Genomic DNA, 25131 nt, shown 5'->3' on the forward strand with positions numbered 1-25131 from the left:
AAATAAATAAATAAATAAATAAATAAATAAATAAATAAATAAATAAATAAATAAAAAGAAATACTATCTGAACTCCACCATGGATCCAGTTCAGCATGGCAAGAAATTTAACTTGCAGGTTTCCTTGCCCGAGGGCACAGGGGCAGTACATAAATGTCTCCTCCAGGCTGGTTGGTAGTATTTAAATAAACTCAGTAAAATAAATATTGAAAAATCTCGAAATGAGGAAAAATTAATGAGATTTATACTCTGCAATACTATGCAGCTTAAAAAAAAAAGATGAGAATTCACTAAAAACACTCACACTACCTCCACCCTGTGGGCTCAAAGCTACATACAGTAAAATCTAAATTGTAGAAATAATGTACATACATAAAATAAGAAAAGACTTTATATTTCATCGGTTGTATTTGATTATTTTTATAATTGATATATTTATAATAAAAGTAAGTAACAACTGTATCAGGTACGACAAATAACTAAAATAAATAAGGAAACAGAAATTTGTCCCCTTTCAAACTTTTTAAAGTGGAGACCCAGTGGATGACAGATCCTGGACATAAAACCATAGCTAGATGGCAACAAAACCCAACTCTTTTTTTACCCTGGAAGATTACTTATTAACTTTGTAGCCTATAATGTAAAAACAATTATTGTGGAACTTTTGTTAGCTGTGTGGCCTTAAGTAATTTACTCCACCTCTCTGTGCTTTCATTTTCCCATCTGTAAAATGGGAATAATAACTGCATCTACTTTATAGAGCTGCTGAGGGGATTCCATAATTTTATACATATAAATTATTTATAAAAATATATGGCACATAGTCATTATTTAATAAGTGTTAGCTACCCTCATTTTTCTCATTGTTATTGCACAAAACACACAAATATGGAAAGAAAGTTATTGATATCAGGTAGAGTTGTGAAAATAATAGCTACAAACATGAATAAAATTACTTTTTAAAAATGAATGTACTTTATCATTCCTTTTCTAGCAATACCATTCCACTTTGAAGAGAAAGTAAAATACTAATCAACAGAAAAAAAAAAAAAAAAGCCATTACTAGGTTGACATGAAAATAGAAATATAATAGAGTATAAAAATAAAATAAATTGGAAGAACTCTTGGAGGGAACTAAGCTCCAATTTCAATTTTCACTCTAATATTTTCTGCCAAATATTGGGATTTTGAGCTTCTTTCTGTTGTCTGCATGGTACGATGGGAGGTTGGGGGCAGAAAAGGAAGCCTAGAAACTCCCCATGGGAAGATTTTAATATAGACCATCGCATAAAGCTTACATATTCAGGGTGAGAATAAGGAAGGAGGGACATATTGTACCATACATGAGTGGACATAAATCACGACCTTGGTGCTAAGTGGAGAGATTTATCATCTGAGTTGATGCTACCAGTGTTGTTTGAAAAGCCTCAAGCAAAAGAATTTAAGGAAGGACCTAGATTGGTAGGTCCTGGGATTGGCAGTATCCCAAGGTGACTTAAACAGTACTCCTCTCCAACGAAACACATCATCAACTATGATGTTTGAGTACTCTCCACATGAAAATCCAAGGAATATAAGTGTATACTCAAAAATCCAAACCACGAAAGGACACATGACACCATGAGTAAGAGTCAACAAAATCTGAAAGATTTCAGATTTTGAAATCTAATCCAATATATTAAATCATAATGTTTAATATGTTAAAAGTCATGTAAGAGACACTTGAGGATATAATCCAAAAGAAAATGAAAAACAAGAAAAATTGATAAAGCAAATAGAATTTTCAAAAATGGAAACTACAATAATTGAAGTTAAAAACCCAATGAATGAATCGGACAGGATTTTAAAGTGCAGAGAACTAATACAGTCCAAGATTTTCCAAAGAAAGTATTTTGAAGGCATCACAAAGAAGAAAAAGATGACAGATATCAAAGAGATGTGGAACATAGATTAAGAAGGTTCCTGCACTGAGTGGGAAGGCATTAAAAGTGACAATATTGGACTGTGGCAAATAAAGCTGTTAACTCTAAGATGACAACTAAAAGAATAGCAAGAGTGTTTCAATTCCTAGCAAGTGGAGGAAAGATATAGAAGAAACAAAAAGACACAGAACAAACAAGTAAACACTACTATTAATAAATTACAGATTTAAATCTAAATGCAATTGCAAATGTCATTAATTTTGCAGGGATTACACGCTACAATGAAATGATAGTGATAGTGAGATACAAGAGAAACATTTGAAACAAAAAGACAGGTTGAAAGAAAGTACAGAAAAGGAGACAAGAAAGGTGAGACAGTAGTCACCCCTTATCTGCAGTTTGGTTTTCTGTGGTTTCAGTTAGTCGGAGTTCCAAAACATTACATACAATAAGATATCTTAAAAGAGACAGGAACACCACATTCACATAACTTTTATTACATTATCTTACCATAATTGTTCTATTTCATTATTATTGTTAATCCATTACTGTGCCTAATTTATAAAGTAAACTTTATCATAGGTCATGCACGTATAAGAAAAAGCATAGTATATACAGAGATCAGTACTATCCATGATTTCAGACACCCACTGGGGGTCTAAGAACATATCCCCCATGGATAATAGGGGATTACTGTATAGCCATACCAATATTGGTCAACAGAGTATTTAGGAAAAACTGTATTAGCAAGAAATAGGTTGCTTCATATTAATACTCCAATCAACCAAGATAATATAATTTTAACATCTACAAACCAAATAACGTAGCTTCAAAATATAGAAAGCAAAAAATGACAAAATTCAAGGGGGCATTAGACAAATGTACAACGATAGTGAAAAGTTTTAACACATCTAAGTAATTGATAAAACAAGCCAAACAAAAACAAAAATCAGTAAAAGTACTGATTGAATATGGCTTGAATATGATGAGCAAATTTAATCTAATGAATATATAGAGAGAACAATGCATCCAATGATCTACTTTTCAAGCTCACATGGAAAACTGACGAAAGTCCATTGCTGGATCAATATTTTCTAACCATAAAGCAATTAAGCTAGAAATCAGAAATGAAAAGATAACTAGAAAATCTCCATATACTTGGGAATTTAGCAATACATATCTTAGCCAAGGAAGAAATCAAAAGAGAAATCAGAAAATAGCTTTAACTAAATTTGAATGATAATGAGAATATTACATGCCAGAATGTTTGGCATGGAGCTAGAGTTGTGTTTACAGGAAATTGTAGAGCCTTACATGTTTATGTTAAGAAAGAAGAAAGATTGAAAATAAGTGATCTAATTATCCATCTTAAAGAGTTAGAAAAATATAAGAGTAGTAATTAATGAAAACACAAGCAGGAAATAGAGAAGATTAGCAAAGGCAAATGATGCTTATTTCTAAAGACTAGTATAATTGATAAATCCCCGTCAAGAAGAAAGAAGATAAAAAACAGTATCAAGCATAGAAGAGTAGACAATGCAACAGATCTTACTGACATTAAATAGGAGGATGTTATAAACAACTTTAAATCAACAAGTAGAAAATTTATATGAAAGGGACAAACTCTTTGAAAATTACAATTTACAGAAACAGAGATGAGAAATAATAGAATGGCTGACTATATATATATATATATATATATATATATATATATATATATATATATATATCTCCAGAATATTTCATCCAAAATCATCTCCAAAGAAAAACTTCAGGCCTGGATGCTTCAGCAGCTAATTCTATAAATCTTAAAAGAAGTAATGATATCATACTCCCATAAACTCTTCCAGAAAAAAAGATGGAGAACCTATCTGACCTTGTATTATGGGTTTAGAATAACCTAGCCACAAGAAAATTTCAAGAACAGAAAATAAGTCAATCTCACTGATGATCATAACTTCGAAAATCCCAAGCAAAAACAAGTAAATAAAATCCAGCCAGATATAAAAGGACTATAGAACAGCAATGTTGGATTTATTCCAAGAATGTAAGATCAGTTTACCATTTGAAAACCAATCAAAATAATTCACTACATAAAGTAAAATAAAGCAGAAAAATAACATCATTTCCATGAATGCAGGCAAAAATGTTAGGGAAAGCTCAACTCATGTTCAAAATAAAAACTCATAGCAAACTAGGAATAAAAAGGGAACTTCCTTTATCTGATAAAGCATATTTACAATAAACTACAGCAAACATCATTCTTGAGGGTGAAATGTTGAAAGCTTTCTTTCTGAGATCCCAAGAGAAAAGAATGCCTCAAAATACCAATTCTAATCCACATTGTATGACAGCTAATAGCCAGTACAGCAAGTCAAGAAAATGAAATGTGTAAGGGCTGGAAAAATGAAGAAAAAATTATTCTTACATGATACATTTATCTAAGGAAAAAATCCAGAATAATAATCTTCACATAAAAATAAGATAACTAAGTTTACCATGGCTATTAGAAACAAAGCAGAAAAATTCATTTCATATCTATATGTAACAGGTAGAAAATGAAATGTGAAAAAAGATGCCGTTTAAACTAACACCACACTATCAAGTACTCAGGAATATATTTCACAAAAAAATGTCAGACTTCTATACAGAAAACTCTAAAATAATAATGAGATAAATTAAAGACAATCTAAAGAGATATTACACTGGAATATAACAAGCTCATATATTAGAAAACTTAAACATGTATCTGGATATCAATTCTTTCCCAATTAATGCAGTCCTAATAAAGATCCCAATAGTTGTGTGTGTACAAGTGTATTGTGTGTCATGTGCTTTCTAGAAATGGGGTTGGGCGACACACACTCCCACATAGCCTGTCAGATTTGCCTTCTAAGAGCCAGGTCAGTTGACTAATGCATTTTCCCCTCAGCAACCCACAAGTTTAGATTTCTCAAAAATTTGGCACCTCAGAAGTACAACTTCTGTATTAAAATGGTTTAGAAGGAGGGCAGGGGACATTTACTGGGTTTATTTAAGACAGAGGAAGAAAGTCAAGTCAGTGGCCAAAAAATAATACTCACAATAGTTAATATTTTTATGTGATTACTACCTGTCATCCACTGGTCTAAACTCTTTATATGTACTAATTCATTTAAATTTTATGGAGCAAAACTCATTATTGTTATTCCCATCCTACAGATGAGGACCCTGAGTCCTAAAAGTTAAATAAGTTGCCTAAGATCATTCACTTCCAGTGACGAAACTGGGATTTGAACTCAGAAAATTGGCTTACGATCCCGTCTTCACTGCTTCTGTAGTAGGCACTTTTAAAAAATGTAAATAAGCCCATGTTACTCATGTAATCTAGCTGAATATTCCTGTTTATAATGTTAAGGATTTAATTCAAAGACACTCAGTAGCAATACCCCTAACACTTAAAACCTTACTAGACTCTTTCCCCATGTATCATAGAACATCTTCCATAGAAAATCTGAAGTTGAAGAAGCTTGGTAAATCAAAGCTTTCCCATCTCAAGATAAGACACTTTGTAAAACAACATTTTCATAGATTTCTCCAGTTTTCCTGACTTGAGAGCTCCCTAAATCCTCAGAGGTAATCCCTGACTTGGGCCCTTATGAAACAAATGACTTCAACTTCTCAATTAATGAAAAAACTCAAGGAATCCTCTTCATTCATTCAACCACATGGGCTCACTAACATGGAAGAACATTGTTTTCTAAATCCTCAGCCTCCCGAGTTGCCGGGATTACAGGCATGTTGATTTTGTTGAAAATGTTGTTTTACAAAGTGTCTTATTGTGATTGTGACCACATCCCAGAATGTGGGTGCAGGTATATTCTCTGGGTCCTCTCCCAACTGGCTGCCCCACCGCACTGACCTTGTGTCAATGAGATTATTTCCTTGTTTCCAGGGCTTGGACAAATGAGGTCCTCTGACTCTTCTTCCCAGGGAAATGAAAACTACTGGTCATATTCTGCTGTAGGTTCTTATTTTGTCCTGTCTTCTACTAAAGGCTTTCCTTCGCATATGCATGGTTCTACACTAGCCTGTGATTGCTTTCCTCACACCTGGCCCCCTCCTTGATCTTTCTGTCTTCACTCTTTGTCCCTTTTGATATGTCACTCTTGAATTAAACACAAAATGTATCCGTCTCTCATTCCCCATGGCCCCATCAGGATTCCAGCCCTGTTTAACCTGGATTCCAACCACTTAACTGGAATCAAATCTGGATTCCAAGCCCACTTAACCTCAGGATTGCAACCACTTAACCTGCTTGCCCATCTTCTGCTTAGTATTTTTCACATCATTCCTACCCAGGGAAGTTGTACTTCTTATGAAGGTGGCTTCTAAGTTTTACCCTGGAACATTTGTAGGAATAACTTGCCTATTTTAGGTCTACCTTAATCTCAGTATCTCCTCTGTGGAGATTTCCCCAGCCACTCAAGGACGCAAGGGTTAGAGCCCTCACTCCGTAATGATAGAACATAGGATACGCTTCACTCTCCTGCACTGCTCTGCCTACTGTCTAGCATAAATGTTGCATGGTTTTTGGTTTTTTGTTTGTTTTTTGAGACAGAATCTCACTCTGTTGCCCAGGCTGTAGTGTGGGGGGTGCCATCTCGGCTCACTGCAACCTCCGCCTCCCAGGTTCAAGTGATTCTCCTGCCTCAGCCTCCCGAGTTGCTGGGATTACAGGCATGTGCCACCATGCCTGTCTAATTTTTGTATTTTTAGTAGAGATGGGGTTTCACCATGTTGACCCGGCTGGTCTCTAACTCCTGACCTCAGGTGATCTGCCCACCTCAGCCTTCCAAAGTGCTGGAATTACAGATGTGAGCCACCATGCCCAGCCAAATTCTACATGTTGAGTAAAATATTTTGGCTTCATACATACATTCATTTAAAATTTGTGTAATATTAGGGAAAGTGACTAGAGAAGAGTAGGAAAAAAGGAATACAGTTCATTCCACATAAATGCAACACCATTGGGATCCCCCCTCATCAGTATCAGGAAAGCCTTGCTTTGAGAGTTTTATATATTTCTATATTTTTGCCAGTTGCCAAGAGTTGAATAAAAGTTTTCCTGGTTCTTAAGCACTGAGTTACAATGGAATTCCAATAGGGTTACACATGACATCCCACTTGAATGCCCAGCAGGGACTTTAAGGTCACTGTAATAATGAATGGCCAAGAATTAATAGGATTTGAGCCTTAGAAGCTTTCCTGTGTTGCAGCTGGGCAGAACAGTACTCTGTTCATGGGCTGAAGACACATCTCAGACATGGCCACCACAGCTGTGCTGGGCACAGCTGCCCCTCAAAGCACTGGAGGGTTGGGAGCCTGTTTAAATCACTCTGCCCTCTTCTCTCCTCAGACACATTTCCTTTTACATTATCAACCGCACAACAGCCACATTTGTCTTTTAGAGATGCTCGAGAATGGAGACAGTTTTACCAAACAACATGATCTTCCTTCCTGGGTCTTGACCCCACTCTGCGTCCTCTTATCCTCCTTGCTGCCAATACGTCCCTCACTGAACTTTCTTCCATTGACTTTTTCCATCTCCTCAAGGCCTGCATGACATGCCTCATCTCTAGGCACTGCCAACCGCACCTCCATGGCATGGACACACTAAATCCCTTACATCTCCCTGTATCTCCCACACAGTCTTGAGCTTTGAGCGTTTGCACAAGGGCTGTCCACTCCTGAATCCCTCATTCATCAATTCTTTGCCCAGCTATCTCTTCCTATTCTCAAAGATGCTGATAAGTTTCTTCTGCTTCAGAATTGCCCGTGGTCTGTCTTTCTCCTACATCTCTTCCTGGGCTGATCAGATCTCTCCCAGAATTCTCTCTTACTGTTCCCTACCACTAATGCTACTGAATTCTAATTGGCTATTACTCTGTTTCTCCCTCATTGAAATAGAGATTCCTTGAGGACAATGACATTATAGTGTAGTAATGAGGAGGACAGGTTCCAATCCAAGCTACATGGCTACTAGTTTTGTGATCCTGGACTACAAATTTAATCACTCTGTGATTCAGTTTCCTCATCTGTAAAATGAGCATATTAACAATCCTTACTTTATAGGGTTGTTTGAATGATGTAATCCTACTCCTTTAAGTAGCTCCTCAAAGGAGCTAGTCTGTTTAAAGGGCTTAGAAGAGTGCCTGGCTGGCATGCGACAACAATTGGTGTTGCTATCACTATTGTAATTATGGATGTATTTCCCATTCTTAGACCACGTCAGTGTCTGAAACTCAAAAACTGATAGCTGAGTGAGGAAATGAATAAAGAATTGTGATACCCTCCTCATTTTACTATTCATGTTTACTTCCAAATATGTTTATAGTAAACATTTTGAGGGTAAATGCAAGAATCTTTTGCCAATTGATATGAAACCTACAAGAATAAAGCATATAGGCATCATATCTGTGAGCAAAAATTCTGTTGCTTTTTCTTAAGATATGAATAATGGGTATAACTGTGTAAATTCAATAGAAATTCATAAACTTTGTTTAAAATTGGTTTATAACTTATTTTTTAAACATACATGTTAACTATGCTTATAATAAATGGGCATTCAAGGGCAATTTCATTGGCTATGCAACTAGAAACAGTATTTACATAAAGTTGCATATTAACTACTTATATTTCCTGATGTTAATATCATTTATGGATTCCTTGCATTTTAATGCATAAGACTTTCACTTGTTTTTTTAGCACCACTTTTAATCTGTTTACCCATGCAATTCCAAAACAATACATTCTTTACTTAAAGAAACTAGGCTGATCCACGTAGACACGACCAACAAAGTAAGAATTAATCCTTAGAAAGAACATGGTTGACACCATTCTAGATTAAAGGGAGAAGTAAGTTAATAATTCAAAGGAAAAAAATTTAAAACCTTCCATTTATTGGTGCCAAATGAAAACTAAGTAATGTAGAGTTGATAATGTGTAAAACAAAACAAACAAAACATATGAATCTACAGTCTTTCTTAACTGGAGTTACATTAGACAGTTTAGCTATCATGTCCTAAGATGGGGGTGGCAAGCTGTGGGTAGACTGTGAATCAAATCCAGCATGTTTCCTGTTTTTATAAATAAAGTTTTATAGGAATGCATATCATACCGATTCATGTACATATTAACTGTTACTCCTTTTACACTTTAACAACAGAGTTGAATAGTCAGGACGGAGACCATATGTCCCACAAAGCTGAAAATATTGCCAACTTTCTCTAAAAAAGGCCAGAGAGTCATATCCTGTCCTAAGACATCCATATATGTGGTGAACTAACTTCACATTTATCCATCTATGATGGTACTAGATATGTATCTTTCTTTGGAGAATTGGAGAGAAAAGTTACTCAAGGCATTTACTAAGTTCCGTGGTTCAGATAGAAAAGGCTCCTTTTTAGCACATTTGCTTCTCTTTTTATTTCTGAATAGGGTAACATTGTAAATATCTATAAGTTATCACCCAAACTGATATATTTTTGAGTGAAAAGGGACACTACTAATATTTATGCTGGGGTGACTGGAATAAACTAGGCCTTATGGTCACCCCAGTTGTGAGGTACCACCCAACTGTGAAGTTAAGAAGTCAACCGAAGTCAGACAGGCTAACCCAAGAGTGTTTCTTTAGTTCGTGTTTGTATTTTCTGACCTCCCTTTCTCCCACCCCACTGCCATAACCCCACTGTCATTGTGGATAGCAGGTCTACTTCAAACATCACAACACAAATTTAGAACTTACTTTTTAATCCTTTCTCCAAAAGAAGCTATTTCCTCCAAGATGTTTTGAACAGTTGAAACAATATCCTGTACCATATAGATTCTTTCGATCAACCCCTTTTTCTCCGATTCCTGGAAAACATAAAAGTAAGACTTAACTGTGACTTCACTTTTTAACATGCCGATACAGAAAATATTATAACATGTTATAATAGCAAGGATTTTACCAATAGAGTGATTACAAGAGATAAATCATTGTTTTACAACTTAAATATGGACTCCCCGCCCCCAGAAAAATCTGTTCACTCACTCAGATGCTATCATTCCTAATGTGCAAGCCTCAGTTGCTACCTCATTGTCATGAGGTGATAAAGGAAAGCCTCACAGAACCAAGCACTTCACTTCCCTGTGGAGGCTGCTGCATCCCTCACAGAACTCTGCAATCCCGTCAGTCTGGCTACCTCTGACTTCCTCTCTGTCTCCACAGGTTTTCTGCAAGATCACCCTATATTCCTCTCCTATCAGAGATGTTCCTGGCATGTTGGAGACAGAGGTAGTATGATTCCTAGTACTGGAACATCTTAGTCAAACTCTGCTGCATTTTTAAGCATGTTTTAAATATATTGCCAGCCTGATAACATTTCATCCATCCTTTGGCAACCACTTCAGAAACAAAGCAAGCCACTATGGACATGCTACAAAGTAACCCTATAGTGTACTGCTGGGGTGGCAGCCTACCCAGATTATTCCCTTCCGGGATGATCAGCAATTGATTGTGATCTCCTTATGACATTGGAAGCACATATACATTCATCTTCCTTAATCTCCAATGCTTCATGTGAAATGGAATTCAGCTTTCTAACAATATTATCCTTACTTTGTTTATAGAAAACCTTACATGTGTTTTACCATGCCAGATAACTAACAGTTATGCAGGTTACTTAGAAATCACTCAAATGTCAGAAGATTCCCTAAAGGATAGTATTTTTACATTATTTTTAATATTCTGATGCTATGTTCTAGCTCCCCTATGGACTTTGCTGTAATTGGGATGTAGTCAATGAGCTCTCAACTCCTGTCTCTCTGGGTCATTGCAGCCACTACACCTATTGTATGAAACCTAAAACCTCAAACAGCTCTTACAAAACTTTTTTCCCCACATAGAATTTTAGTTGGGTGAAAATTTTACTAAACTATGAAGCAAACACTTCTAAATTTAAGAGGACATTCCTATAATACCATCTGTGCTGCAAAAGGAAAAAATAAAATCATTTTCATCTTGTATCCTTTGTTCCATCAAATTGGAGCCATGGATGGAGTGAAAGAGAACCCACTGCCAACAGGGATTGCTGGTAAAAGCACCAATATGACACAAATCTTGAAAAGCACAGATCTCCCTTCTTGCATCTGCCTTTATGAAACTACTTGGCTGAAACAGACAAAGGAACAACACAGGCTAGAATGCCTCACTGCCGCCCCCTCTCCGGTAAAGGGTACTGCAATGGTTTGAATAAATTCTTACCAACAAGACTACTCCTTTATCCATTCATTCTGTGCAGAAGGAAAACCAGGCCCATTGTTTCCTTTTGCAACATCAAACTTTCAAGATACTTTTAGTTTTTTAATCCTAATTTGAATTTTTCCCCCTTACTCTAATTCCTCAAGCAGTTTGTGTCAAAAATTAGATATGCTGCCAGAGCGTACTAATTCATGAGTCCGCTGACATCTATTAATGGGCACAATGGTGAAAACCCAGCTCTGTCTGCCACATAAGTATTCATGTTTATAAAGGAACATTTGAAAGAACGAGGGAATTTGACCCAAAGGTCAAAAGTGGCTTCCTCTTTTTGGCAGCATCCAGTTTAGGTCAAAACAATTTCTTAGAAAATGACTCAAGTTTCCACGTCATTCAATTTAATAAAAACTTCCTATTTCAATTTTTTTTTCCCCTGTGAAACACCCAAATAGTGAGGTTCTGGTTGTGAGGAAAGCATGAGTTGGTATGCCAAAATAACGATGCTCACGAGTCCTGTTACTTTATAAAGAATTTGATGTTTGGAGTATTAAATATCCAAAGACTAGGCTAAAGAGTCTTACTATATCTTGAGTAACAGAATAACTTATCATCTGGACTTGTTTTTTAAGAGTAGAAGTAAACAGAATTAATTTTTGAAACATGGATGAACTGATAACTTGGTTTTATTATATTGGTGGACCTACAAAACTATTCCATTTTTATTTCACAAATACATTATTTTCAAATAGACTTTTGTGCATTAAATTTGCTGATCATCTGGATATTTTAAAATGACACAAGAAGAAGGATTATTTGTGATATACATTCGTATATTTTAGTCAGTTACTAGCTACAACTGTCTATATACCCATGTCAGGATTACTTTTCAAAAGAACGTACTTTTTAGTGGCATCTTTTTATTTCTAATATTTCATGAAATTGTTATCACCTTCAGAGGTGTCATTAAATTGACACCTTAATTGACTCCACTGTAGACCATAATTTTAATGAATAATACTTTCTGAGGCTGGCCACAGTGGCTCACGCCTGTAATCCCAGCACTTTGGGAGGCTAAGGCGGGCGGATCACGAGGTCAGGAGATGGAGACCATTCTGGCCAACATGGTGAAGCCCCGTCTCTACTAAAAATACAAAAATTAGCTGGGTGTGGTGGCGCATGCTTGCAGTTCAAGCTGAGGCAGGATAATTGCTTGAACCAGGGAGTCAGAGGTTGCGGTGAGCTGAGATGGCACCACTGCACTCCAGCCTGGCGACAGAGCAAGACTCTGTCTAAAAAAAATAAAAGTAACACTTTCTACGAGCACTTAGGTACCTTGAAAACTCACAACAAAAATGTGGTACATGGACAATATTCTCAATCTATTTTTAAAATATTGAAATCTGTATATACTTCATCCTAAATATTTTCAAAGGCACTGTATTTTTGTATTCATTTATAGGAACTTTTCCTGTCAAACATTTTTTCAAGACAATATGTTAGAACATTTAACAAAATGTATGCTGAAAAATAAATGCCTTCTAAATTTCTTTCCATTAATGGTCAGAATGTATATTTATTGTATTAAAAATCACAAGAATTCTTCCCATAAAATAATCTAGGCCAGGAGTGGTGGCTCATGCCTGCAATCCCAGTACTTTGGGAGGCCGTGGTGGGCAGATCACTTGAGGTTGGGAGTTCGAGACCAGCCTGGCCAACATGGTAAAACTCCGTCTTTACTAAAAATACAAAACATTAGCCTGTTGTGGTGGCACACGCCTGTAATCCCAGTTACTAGGGAGGCTGAGGCAGGAGAATCACTTGAACCTGGGAGGCAGAGGTTGCGGTGAGGCAAGATCGCGGCACTGTACTCCAGCCTGGGCCACAGAGCAAGACTCCACCTAATAAAATAATAATAAAAATAACCTAAAGTACAACTACAGAATTTAAAAATTGAATCATGCATAGCATTTGACCTTTTATATATTGCTTTCATAGAAAAATGAAGTGATTTTTGGCCACTTAAAAAAAAAATTCACTTCCATTCAGAAAAAGCTTCCAAAAATGAAGTTAGAACTTCAGTCACAAAAAATTTTGAATAAAACTTTCCAACTGATGATGATCATAATTTAGAGGGTTTTTTTTCCACAAAAGAGTCCAATTTTGGAGAATGTCTAAGTTAACTGAGGTATCTTCAAAAGTTCAAATCTTTCTAAAATGATGATGGGTAGAGAAAAAGTACATACTGCCATGCCAACGTTTATCTTTATATGTGATGTATCTTTATCACACAACCTTGTTGATATCCCAACTGTGTATATAAAAAAAGTATAAGTGTGGACACTAGAACTTTGCAAGTGGTGGAAAATTATCACTTGTCTGGATGCAATTAATGAATAATTAGTGCATCACAGCCAACACCAAGTACATTTCTGCCTCATATTTCTTCATTTTGGAGGAATATCTTATTAGTTGCAATATTTGCTCCATCAAAATTTGCATTCATATTATCATTGTAAAGTTAAATAATTCTCGAGAATAAATGTTTAAATTTATAGTGGCATTTCTGATGTTAGAAATTACAGTATTTGTAGAGTTAACTTGTAAAGGTTTATTTTGTTTTCATATATTAGGTAAGAAATGAAAATAATTTCACAAAGTTCTCTGATACTGTGTTTACATCCTTTAGCAGGAAGATTAACAGCTACTTGGTCATTTTTCATATATGTACAATGAAATCTTGAAATGGAAAATGATATAAATTAATGCAGAAGAAATAGTCATTTGATCTAAATGAAAAGTCATGCTCCACAGAGAGAGATATCAACACACATTTTTAGCTGTAGGCATTAAAATAATGTTTTCAGAAATGATTGTCTTAGATACTTCCTCCTGAAGTAGCTGTTGAGGCTTCTTTGGCAGGTTTGTGACTTAGGTTTACACATGTCAGTGACATGATCAAGTCAAGGCCCCAGGGTAGAAAAGAAATGTAAATATTTATTGACAACTGTTTGAGAAATGCACTCTCTACATGATTTTTCATTAAATATGTAATGTTTGTGTTTTTATTTACATATTGAAAAAGTAAAGTGCACATTTACTCACTACAGTAATTATGCAAATATTTAACATATACCTTAATAAACAAATATTTCTCATCTCCCTTACTAACCATTCTGAATAGGCAGTTTGAAAGCTTCCTGAATCTTACAGGCCCTGGCAGTGGCCACAGCTTAATGGGCCAGTAGACATCACATGCTTTCTACCACTGCCGGAAGCAAGAAGGGATTGGCTCATCTGAGAACACTTTGTTTTATTACGGACCATGCAAAAGCTTTCCTTTAAAGCTGGATGTTAGTCATTCAGCCCCGAAGAGAGTCAGGAAAATAGAGATGGGTCATTCCTGGTTGTTACAGTTAACCTGGTGTTAGTCTTTGAGAACTCTGGTCACAGTGTATACATCTCATGGGCTACTGGTAATGATCACAGAAACAGCTGAAAGCTTAAATTGAAAGCCTAAGCAACACATCCCACCTTGTTATAGTGGAAATATTAAATACAATAGTTTAAAAACAAGGATAATTAGTGAATGAAAACTTTCTGAAAAAACAGGGATCTGTGGTGAACCTGAATTACTTTTCCCTAAAATTCTTTAGTAAAGAAACGAACCAGTTATTTCCAGAGTATCTTCTAGACAGGGAGAAAAACAACAACAACAACAAAACCACGTTTTTTCATGTGTTTCCACCCCTTCCTTAAAATGCCTGAACTAGGCATTTGCTACTCATGCGAGAGAGGGAAAATTTCCATCTGAGTTCAGGTATCTTTACGGTTAGCAGTAAATGTAGTTTTTGCTCTCTGAAAGGCTTTAAAAATGACCTTTGGACAATGTGTGTTTATCAAGGTATGGTAGCTTATATGATACAAGAAGATGATTATATTTTTGTAGCTTGGATGCTTCATTAATATCTTCCATTACCCTCTTTTTGTCTATACCCTGCTTGAACTGGGGGATCAACAGATAAGACCAGGCTGTTTTATCTGATCCTGTGTTCTTAGCACCAATAATTGTGGTGGGTCCATCCTCAGTGCTGCTACAGTGCTTGTTTGATGGAGAAATAAATGGATACAGGACAAAAATAGTTTATCAGGTTTATAGTAGTATTAAATAATTATTTACATCGACCCAAGAAATAAGCAAATGCTTGCGGTTTGAGAAAAGATTCTAGCCCTTATAAATATAGCAGAATTACTGAAAGGCCCAACTCAAGCTTGATGGCTTTTGTGAATCCTCTTCCTAAGGATGCCAGTCTATGCTGACTACTGTTTTTGTTCTCTCAATCTGCATTATACCTCTATCATTTTAATCATCCTAATAGCAAATGTGCTTTTCACTCTCTGTACTGCAAAATTTATCTCTTTTAAAGTAAGATACTACCAATTTTATGGGTCTTTTCTCTTTATACCTAGCAATATACCAATGGACCTATCACAGGATGTATTACATAGCCTTTAGTATTAGTATTTCCATGTATAGGAAACTGAAGTCCAGGGAAGTTAAATGATGTTATATACGGCAGACTATGGAGTCAGAGAACAGGGTTCAACTCTGGTCCTGTCATCTACTAGCTTGGTGATCATGGCAAGTTCTTTACCCTTTCTGAATTTCAAGTTCAATATTTGGAAAATGTGGATCATTGTCATTACTCTGATTGGAGTGTGGAGAAAATTAAATATTGTCACATATGTAAAGTACCTAGTATATTCCAGGTGCTTCAAAAACACAAGTTACTTCCCTTCAAGAAGGCAAAGCTACAAAAGAAGGAACAACCTTTTGTCTAGTTTAAAGAATACTGGGATTAATTTAAGTTTCAAAGAAAACGATCTTCCAGGACAAGTCTACTCATGTTGCCCTGAGTTGTATGAAAGATCATCTGCAGTTCCATCTGCATCATGCTGGCTTTATTTACACGTTTCAGATTGAACCAGGGAATGTGGCGATAACACAGTTTAGCAAACACAACATTACATCTGCTGTTGCTACCAAACTGCCTAGGAAGAGTAACAGTGATTCATTCAGAAAGACAGAACTGCTCTCACACGTGCTTCTATTTTCCGTTAACATATAAGGCTTCCAATTTACAAAGGGAAATGTGTAATAAAAATAGTGAAGGCCACTGGTGTGATTAAATAAATGAACAAGATTATTACAGCTAAATACATAGTTTTAGATTCCTATATTTGAAAAAGAGGAGTATCACTTCTCATTACAAACGTGAAAAAATGTGGAAGCATAAGTAAAATTCACATGCTTCAGGGGTCTACTTTGTGAGCAAGCCTGCATCACCAAATAAGAGATGAAAGCATGGATTTTTTCAAATTTCATAAGGTTTCCTTGTTTTTTTTTTTTTTTAAATACACAATAAAGAGTGGCATTCATTGTGAGAAAAATAACAAACTAACTTGGTAACCTAAAAATATGCATCATATGAAGATGAATACAAGCCCACTCTTTTTCATTATTCATTTATAAAACGTTAAAAGGATTGAGTATTTTTGCTAACTTCTGTAAGCAGTTGAACTAAGAACAAATAATGTGTCTGTGTTGTAACACAATTGTTCTTTTTTAAAAAAGAAAAAACATTTTAAAAATCAGAGGGCAAATCTTTCCTTCCTTAAGGCCTTATTGACGTTGTGTCTCCAATGAGTATAGCACTATAGGTGCAATAAACTAGCTTCGAGCCTCTGGCAGAGAATTAACACCATCAAAATGAATTTACAACTAAGAATTAATTATATAATCAGGGTGTTACTTTAAATCTGTCCTACATGTCCTGATTTAGAAAACTTCTCATTTATCTATTAATTCCCTAAGCAAAACTAGAGACAGAGTCCTGAAAATTGACCATGTCAGAAAAAATCCTTTTGACATGCTTAAAAACTGAATAGTAGTTGTCACAGGATGAACAGAATTCTCAGAAGAGATTAATGCAAAAATTTTTATCTCAAAATTCCCCCAGTAATTTCAATCATCTAGACTAAAGATGCAAAAATATACCTTTAGACTTTAAACAAGAATATGTTTGGTCTGTTTCATCCCACTGAATATTAAAAGGCTATAATTTGAAAACTTAGAAAATTATAAACATTAGAAACAGATTGAGTGGCATTTAGCATGAAAAACAGCTTAGCATCTGTCACAACAAAGAACAAGCAGCAATATTTCTGATACATGAAATTAAAAATTATTCTTTGGGAATCCCAGCAATGCACCAGGAACTGTCATTAATAATTTCTTCCCATGAGGCATTTTTGTGGGCATGCAGGGATGCGGATGCGGATGTGGACTCGTGCACGCATACACACACACACACACACACACACACACACACACACACACACACACAGTCAACTCCACAGCTCATGCTATTAAAATGGAGTGGGGAGATCTGTACTCTTTCTAGAGTGTACTTCTTTCTCAAGTAGTTCTTTTGCTTTGGGAAATGAATATAAAACAGTATTTGGATTTTGAATCAATATCATTTCTAAGTGGTTTTATATTGCTGTATCTGTTCATTACATAAAGCACTTACACTCTGTACTAGTATTTACCAACACTTTTGTGTGTGTGTGTGGCCTGCAACATGGATCTCATCTAGTATCAAATAATAGGGTTGAAAAAGTAAAAGGAATAAACAATCAGCTCAATAGGAAGATACTCATAAAATACAACTGAAAAATTGGCAACAGATTAGAGAAAAAATATATTGGGAACCTAGACCCTTGAAAGATTGATTTCATTAAAAGTCACTCTGTACTAAGTGACAGAATGCCATGCCACTACAAGGTAAACAGGGCTAATTTCTATAACTGTAACTACTGTAGATAAATATACCAGAAGCGGCAGTTGCTGGTTTAGCTGTGTGAATCCTTTAGTTTTCTCCCAGGTACAGTAAAGGAGTGGGTATAAGATAATACGTGATTCGGCAGTGGAACAAGTTAAGTAATTATTATTACTTTAAGACTCAGCTCAAACATCACCTCCTTTTAGCAGTCCTGCCTCACCTAGCATTTCTCCTCTCTTTCTCAACATAGCATTTACAACAACATTACAAACCTTGATGAAGGCAGTAATCTTAGGGCATTGGGGTTATTTATTATGAGCACCTTGGTTATGGTTGTAATTTTTGTATTCATAGAGACTCTGGTACAAAGACATCAATAAATGTTGGTAAAATAATGCAGAAAAATGAACCAATAAATTAATGACAGGTTTCCTTCACAACAATGGAGCATGGTCAAAAATAAGATTTAGACCAGAAGACATGGGTTTGAGTGTTGCCACTATCCTGGCTGAGAAATCTGATATGCTACTGAAATTCTCTTAGCCTTGGTTTGTTCATTTGTAGACAACAGAATATACTATGAAACTTAATATTTTGTTTTGAGTACTGAATGAGCTACTGCATATAAAAGCAGTCTGCAAATTGTGAACACTCTAAAATATTAATATTTTTATAAATCTAATTGCTTAAATAATTCTTACTTGAAATGGCCTTGTTTTATTATTCTTGTTTTATTTAATACTTTATTCCAGTGATTATTTTTCCCTTGAAGAAAAAAGTGGTATTTCCCGCTTTCTATCAATTACCTCATAAACTCATTGGATAATTGGGTGAGTCACAGTAAAACGTATGAGGGATTTATTTATTTTGAGATGAAGTCTCACTGTCACCAGGCTGGAGTGAAGTGGTGCGATCTCGGCTCACTGTAACCTCCACCTCCCGGTTCAAGCAATTCTCCTGCCTCAGCCTCGTGAGTAGCTGGGACTATAGGTGTGTGCCACCATGCCCATACAATTTTTGTATTTTTAGTAGAGACGGGGTTTCACCATGTTGATCAGGATGGTCTCAATTGGATTTATTTTTAAATACAAAAGACATAGCTACTATTTTCAGAAAACCAATCACTTGTGGATAATCAGGATGCAATGTCCAATGTCTTCTACCTTCTCATGATGTGACAATTCTAAGTAATGGGAAATGAATATCTAGATGCAATACAGGTTTAGTATCCTTTATCCAAAATGCTTGGAACCAGAAGTGTTCTGGATTTTGGACTGTTTTGGGATTTGGGAATATATGCTTCATGCTGATTGATCATCCCTAATTTAAAAATCAGAAATCCAAAATGCTCAAGTGATTATTTCCTTTGATAATTAGAGTTCAAAAAGTTCCAAATTTGGGGGCATTTTGGATTTCAAGTATTTATAATAGGGATACTCAATCTATATAAACTACGAAAAAATCAGAGCCTCTGACGATATTTGGTCAGACAATTGCACATTCGCTAAGAGAAGGATATGTAATTCATCCAACTGAGTCTAGCATATCACATTTCATAATATTTGAGAATAACATACTATAATCCTTAGAAATCAGAAAGATCTACTTATACTAGGAATATTAGTGAGCTTGATAATAAGGATGCTCTGAATAATGTTCAAAAAGGCCACATTGATAATATTTCTGGATGACTTCTAAAGGTTATGAAGTCAAAACATTTTTAAGAATGAGAGTTTGATTTTTTTTTTAATTTATTTTTGAGACGGAGTCTGGCTCTGTCACCCAGGCTGGAGTGCAGTGGCCAGATCTCAGCTCACTGCAAGCTCTGCCTCCCGGGTTTACGCCATTCTCCTGCCTCAGCCTCCGGAGTAGCTGGGACTACAGGCGCCCGCCACCTCGCCCGGCTAGTTTTTTGTATTTTTTAGTAGAGACGGGGTTTCACCGTGTTAGCCAAGATGGTCTCGATCTCCTGACCTCGTGATCCGCCCGTCTCGGCCTCCCAAAGTGCTGGGATTACAGGCTTGAGCCACCGCGCCCGGCCGAGAGTTTGATTTTTAAAAAGAGTATCTGAGCAAGTAGATTTGTCAAAGGACTACAGGAAATTGGGAGGGCAACCCCCTCTCATCCAAAACATGCATAAACTGATAATTAAGAATTGGCTGGAATCCACTTCACTATAAAAGGCTTGAAAGATGGTATGATAAAAATGTCAGCAATTAAGTCACTTCATCACTAAAAACCATATTAAATCAAATTAAAAGGACTTAAATTAGAATGCCCATACACTTTATTCCCCTGAAAATTATCCATAAGCAGGTCTTTTACAATATGCCCTGTATATAAATTGTATATCCCTGAAGGTGAGTGTGTGCACGTGCAACTATTGTTAACCATTCAAAGATACTCTCTGGCTTTTTATTTTCTTAAAAATACAACACTGTATCATTGTAAGTATCACTGCTTATGTCATAGTTTTAAAAATTACTAATTAACCAATTTACTATGTTTTAGACATTCTGAAGAAAGCACAAACAGGCCAGGCATGGTGGCTCATGCCTGTAATCCCAGAACTTTGGGAGGCCATGGTAGGCGGATCACACGAGGCCAGGAGTTTCAGACCAGCCTGGTCAACATGGTAAAACCCTATCTCTAATGCAAAAATTAGCCCAGTGTGGTGGCCCATGCCTGTAGTCCCAGCTACTCCAGAGGCTGAGGCACGAGAATCACTTGAACTTGGGAGGCAGAGGTTGCATTGAGCCGAAATGGCACCACTGCACTCCTGCCTGGGCGACAGAGAGAGACTGTCTCAAAAAAAAAAAAAAAAAAAAAAAAAAAAGCACAAATGAATTATAGACAAAACTACTCTTATTGTTAGATTGTAAGAAGACCTCCATGAACAAAAGTTTTCTCTGGTTAGGATATTACAGATCATCTCCTCTCTCTTTCTGGCACAAGGAAACACAGGGAATGAGGCACGGTGGACTTAACCACATCATCCAAAGGACTCTGCAGGTTAATTCACAGTGAGAACTCCTTCTAGATACATGCCATGTGCTTCTCCCACTAAGAAGGCCTGGGCAATGAGGAAGGGACTAGCTAATCAATTTAGAGGATGGAAAATCATTTTAAACACTGAAATTAATGGTTTAAACTGTACTTAAATTTTAATGACAAACTAATTTTTGAAAATAGAATATAGATACAATATCCATTTGCATCCTTCTATTGTAATATGCTCCTCAGTCAATCAACAAAAATGGATGTTTCTTATTTTCTTAAAGGAAAATGTCCATATGTTTTTCATCTACAACTGATATAAAGGGTCATATTGTTTTTCATAAACACTGTCAGGCAATTGTGACTTCATTGATGATCTTAAAAGGACAGATCATTCAAGTCCTATTTCTGACAACCTAGTTATGAACAAACCAACCCACAATGCAAGCCTTAGAGCACTGTTTCTTTTTGATAGCATTAAGCAGGGCTTTTTTTCTTTTATTACATGCCCTTATGATTCCTTCTTCCTGATGTTAATAGAAAATGCTGAAATATTCTATGTAAGTGATTGTTGGGCTGGAAAAAGAAAAACTCTAATGCAAGTATTTATACCTTCTGTAATGAAAACAAGATATGATTGTCTTGCATGACCTTTCCTAAGTATGGGATACAGCATTTTACACAATAGTTTCTTGGTTCATGCTTCAATTACTGACCTTTACTGTGTAGAAAATTAATGCAATTTTCATTGTAATCCATCCATACAAATAAGGTCCACATGGAAGGATTCCACATATGGAATCTAATACAAATAGGAAATGTCAACTGATTGCTGTTGGCTGAACTTAGCTATTATCTGTTTGTTCTGGAGTCCCTAGAAAACTAGACTTGTAACAAGCAATTTCTTACATGAGCCATCAGGTATTAGAAAGGAGGATTTCCTCTTTTCAACGTTTAGCTTGTACATTTCATCTCCTAAAAGGCAGAAACCTAGTTACCTGAAAGTTCTATGTTAGCACTGAAAGTCCACAAAAGAAAAGGCAAAACTGTGAAGTCTAATCTGGTTTCTAATACAAGTTACTACCACGAACTTTTCACAATGCTAAGGAACAAGGGGTTACAGTGATGTCATTTTACAATAATTACAATAATCCCTGTTCCAGACAATAAAAGAATGACAGACCCCAGACAGTGTCCTGGTCTGTGCATGAGAGACAGACAGAACATGGCAAAGCATTCATCTCCCAAGGAAGTTGTGCCAACAGGCCCCGGCACGCTTTTATCTTCCACAGTCGTCCGTGATGGTATTTGGTGGGAAGGAGCACTGGCAATTAAAGAGTGTCACCTTCAAGATGGATGGTTTGGGTAGAAAGGAGTTTCTCTCCTCTTCTGGTTTTGAACAAAATGGCTGTGTGTTTATAATTTGTAAACAGTTCATCTCTCACTGAGTGTGTTACAGTTCCCAGAAGCATGGTCTGTCATGTCTAACACACAACAGAAGCCAGAAGGGCTCAGTGGGTAAGACCTTTCTTCCAGCTCACTAAGATGGGGAGTCACCCAGTGACTGTATGTCCTGGTCTATGACAAGCACATCTCAGTGGTAGAAGCTGATCTACACAGAGAAGAAACCAAGTGCTGTAATACATATGTGGATGTGCGCTCAAAAAGTCTGACAGTTGAAGATCCCTTTAGTTTACAAATCCCTTACAGAAGGAAGAATGAAAAGAGATGGACAAGGATGGAAAAATTTGCCCATCTTTCCTAACAATAGAAGGGTTGTGTTAAGCAGGAGAGACATAAACAGAAGTCAAAATATCATTTTGGATTTATTCCTCTAGAAGATTTCATAGAAATATAAAATTGGGAAAGCAAAACCACCATGGTTATACTTGTCTATTAAAAAGTGCTATTAAAATACTCTAATAAAAACATGTTAAGAATAAATTTTCCCTGGGGGGACTGAGGAAAACGCTAGTGCCAGTGCCCTCAATGTGGGACAGGTGGGCACAACTGGTATGGGTTGGGCCATGCTGAGATGAATGCAACAGCTCCCAGGCTTATCGCTGTGGATGCTGCCATTCCAACTCCTTCTTCAGTCATCCTTACCCAGAAAGGTTTAAAGCACAGACCAAAGGGCTGTCTCTCCAGACCTTTATGTAGCTCTTGAAGTACATCAGTGCTAGACTAGACCTTGACAACCACTGGTCTTGACTATGACCTGATTTTGTTGCCTGCCAGTCACTGAAGACCATGTTTCCATTCATCTTCTTGTTGGATGCTCTCCTTTATTAGATGGGCCAAAGACACATGGTCACAGTTATTCCCAAAGGATAGAGGACATCCTCTTCTACTGGTGGTTCATTTAAACAGGCTTGGCCAAACAGGAAGAAATCTTCCTTTCCTCCAGGCCTGGTTCATAAATATTTAGAATTTTGCCTAATGTGACGTTGTAATATAATAAGAAATGTATGCTTGTTCTTTGTCCCTGGTTCCTGGCACAAAGCTCCTAAAATTCCTGGAGTTTCCTAAGTGATAAGAGAGATATGAACATCTTTGCTATAATGTTTGGTTTTGTCCTCACTTGCTAAAATAGCTCGAGCTAGAAAGGTGAGAGGAGCATCTTTTGCTATTCATAACAAGCCCCTTTCAACCACACCTGGATTTCTGTTCATGAGGTGACTTTTGGAAAGCCTCTAATGATAGGGGAGCTGGTGGCTAGGGGAACCAACCATGTGATTAGAAGGTTAGAACTTTCAGTCCTCCCCAGCCCTGGCCTGCAGGGAAGGAATAGGGGGCCAGAGATTGACGTGAACACCAATGCCCCAAGATTTAGTCAATCATGCCTATGTAATGAAGCCTCCATAGAAACAAAAATAGCATATTCTGGAAGGTTCTGGGTTGGTGAACACATGGAGGTGCTCCAGGGTGTGTCCAGAGAGGGTGTGGAGGCTTCACACCCATTCCCCCATCCATTGCCCTGTGCATTTCTTCTAATTGGCTGTTCCTGAGTTGTGTCCTTTGTAATAATCAGTAAATAGAAGTAAATATTTCCTTAAATTTTGTGAGTCATTCTAGAAATTCATTGACTCCAAGAAAGGGGTTGTGGGAACCCCCACCTGATAGCTGGCCAGTCTGAAGAACAGGAGGCCTAGACTTGTAGTTATCACCTCATACAGGTTTAAAATAATTTCATTAATACTTCTGTTTTTTTGGTAAAACATCCCATTATAAACCTTATCAACTTAGCTTTCCTTTGACAATAGTCAATGATTTAATCATTCAGAAACCGCTAACATGAAGACATCAAGAAGAAACTCGCATCTGTGCAACCCCTTTTCTGAAAAAGGTCATTTTTCCTTTAAAAGTATTATAGTTGATTTTATTATTTTGCTATTAATGATCCTCTTAACACAACAAATAAGATTTACTTTGTAATCCACCCCATTTGCTTCAAATGGGCAAAACCATCTGGTCCACTCAATTAATTTTAAGGCTCTTTGTATCATAGAGCCAGTGTCTTTGAATACATTTCTATTCAATGGGCATTTACACGGGATACTTACTCTCAAGGTTTCCCCTTTTGCCCTTTTCTCTCCACAAGCCTCCTACATGTTACCATCCCTCGCCCCAGATACCCACAGGTTAAGGGGATTGGAAGTCCATTAAGCTAGTAGCATTTCATTTGGCATTTCACTTGTTTCATTTTATTCCAGAAGGTTTGTCTGAAAGCGTAATGACAACAAAAGCAGCAGATTTGAGAGATTCTCCCAGGAGAAGGAAAAGGACAGATGTACACAGACATATAGCTGAAAACACTGCCAGGAACAGCTGGGAAAATGACAGGCACGGAAGTGGGTGACCACCCCACAGAGTGCAGACATGAGCCTAAAGAAACAGCAATTTCAGTTGATTTACTTTTGACTTCCGAGGCTACCTTTTATCTATGAAGGGGAAGGCTAATCTTGGCTTGCATCCAATAAAAGGCCTCCTATAGTTATGCTTTTTATAACATTTCAATTATTCCTTCTATTTTACCCTTTTCAATATCACTTTAAAAAATCTTAAAAATGGATATCCTTTTAAAAAGTTA

At 36.5% G+C, this 25131-nt stretch overlaps 1 protein-coding gene across 4 annotated transcripts in view; it reads right to left on the bottom strand.

Annotated features, from left to right (window-relative positions):
* MCTP2 (multiple C2 and transmembrane domain containing 2) overlaps nucleotides 1–25131 on the bottom strand; it is a 269346-nt gene that overhangs the window by 23960 nt on the left and 220255 nt on the right. For all 4 annotated transcript variants that reach the window (XM_026455447.2, XM_026455445.1, XM_026455446.1 and 1 more), the window contains one exon: nucleotides 9709–9818. In XM_026455447.2, coding sequence (XP_026311232.1) covers nucleotides 9709–9818 — 110 coding nt within the window. The remainder of the gene's footprint in view (nucleotides 1–9708; nucleotides 9819–25131) is intronic.

This window comes from Piliocolobus tephrosceles, chromosome 6 (genome assembly GCF_002776525.5).
Source record: "Piliocolobus tephrosceles isolate RC106 chromosome 6, ASM277652v3, whole genome shotgun sequence".
NCBI lineage: Eukaryota > Metazoa > Chordata > Mammalia > Primates > Cercopithecidae > Piliocolobus > Piliocolobus tephrosceles.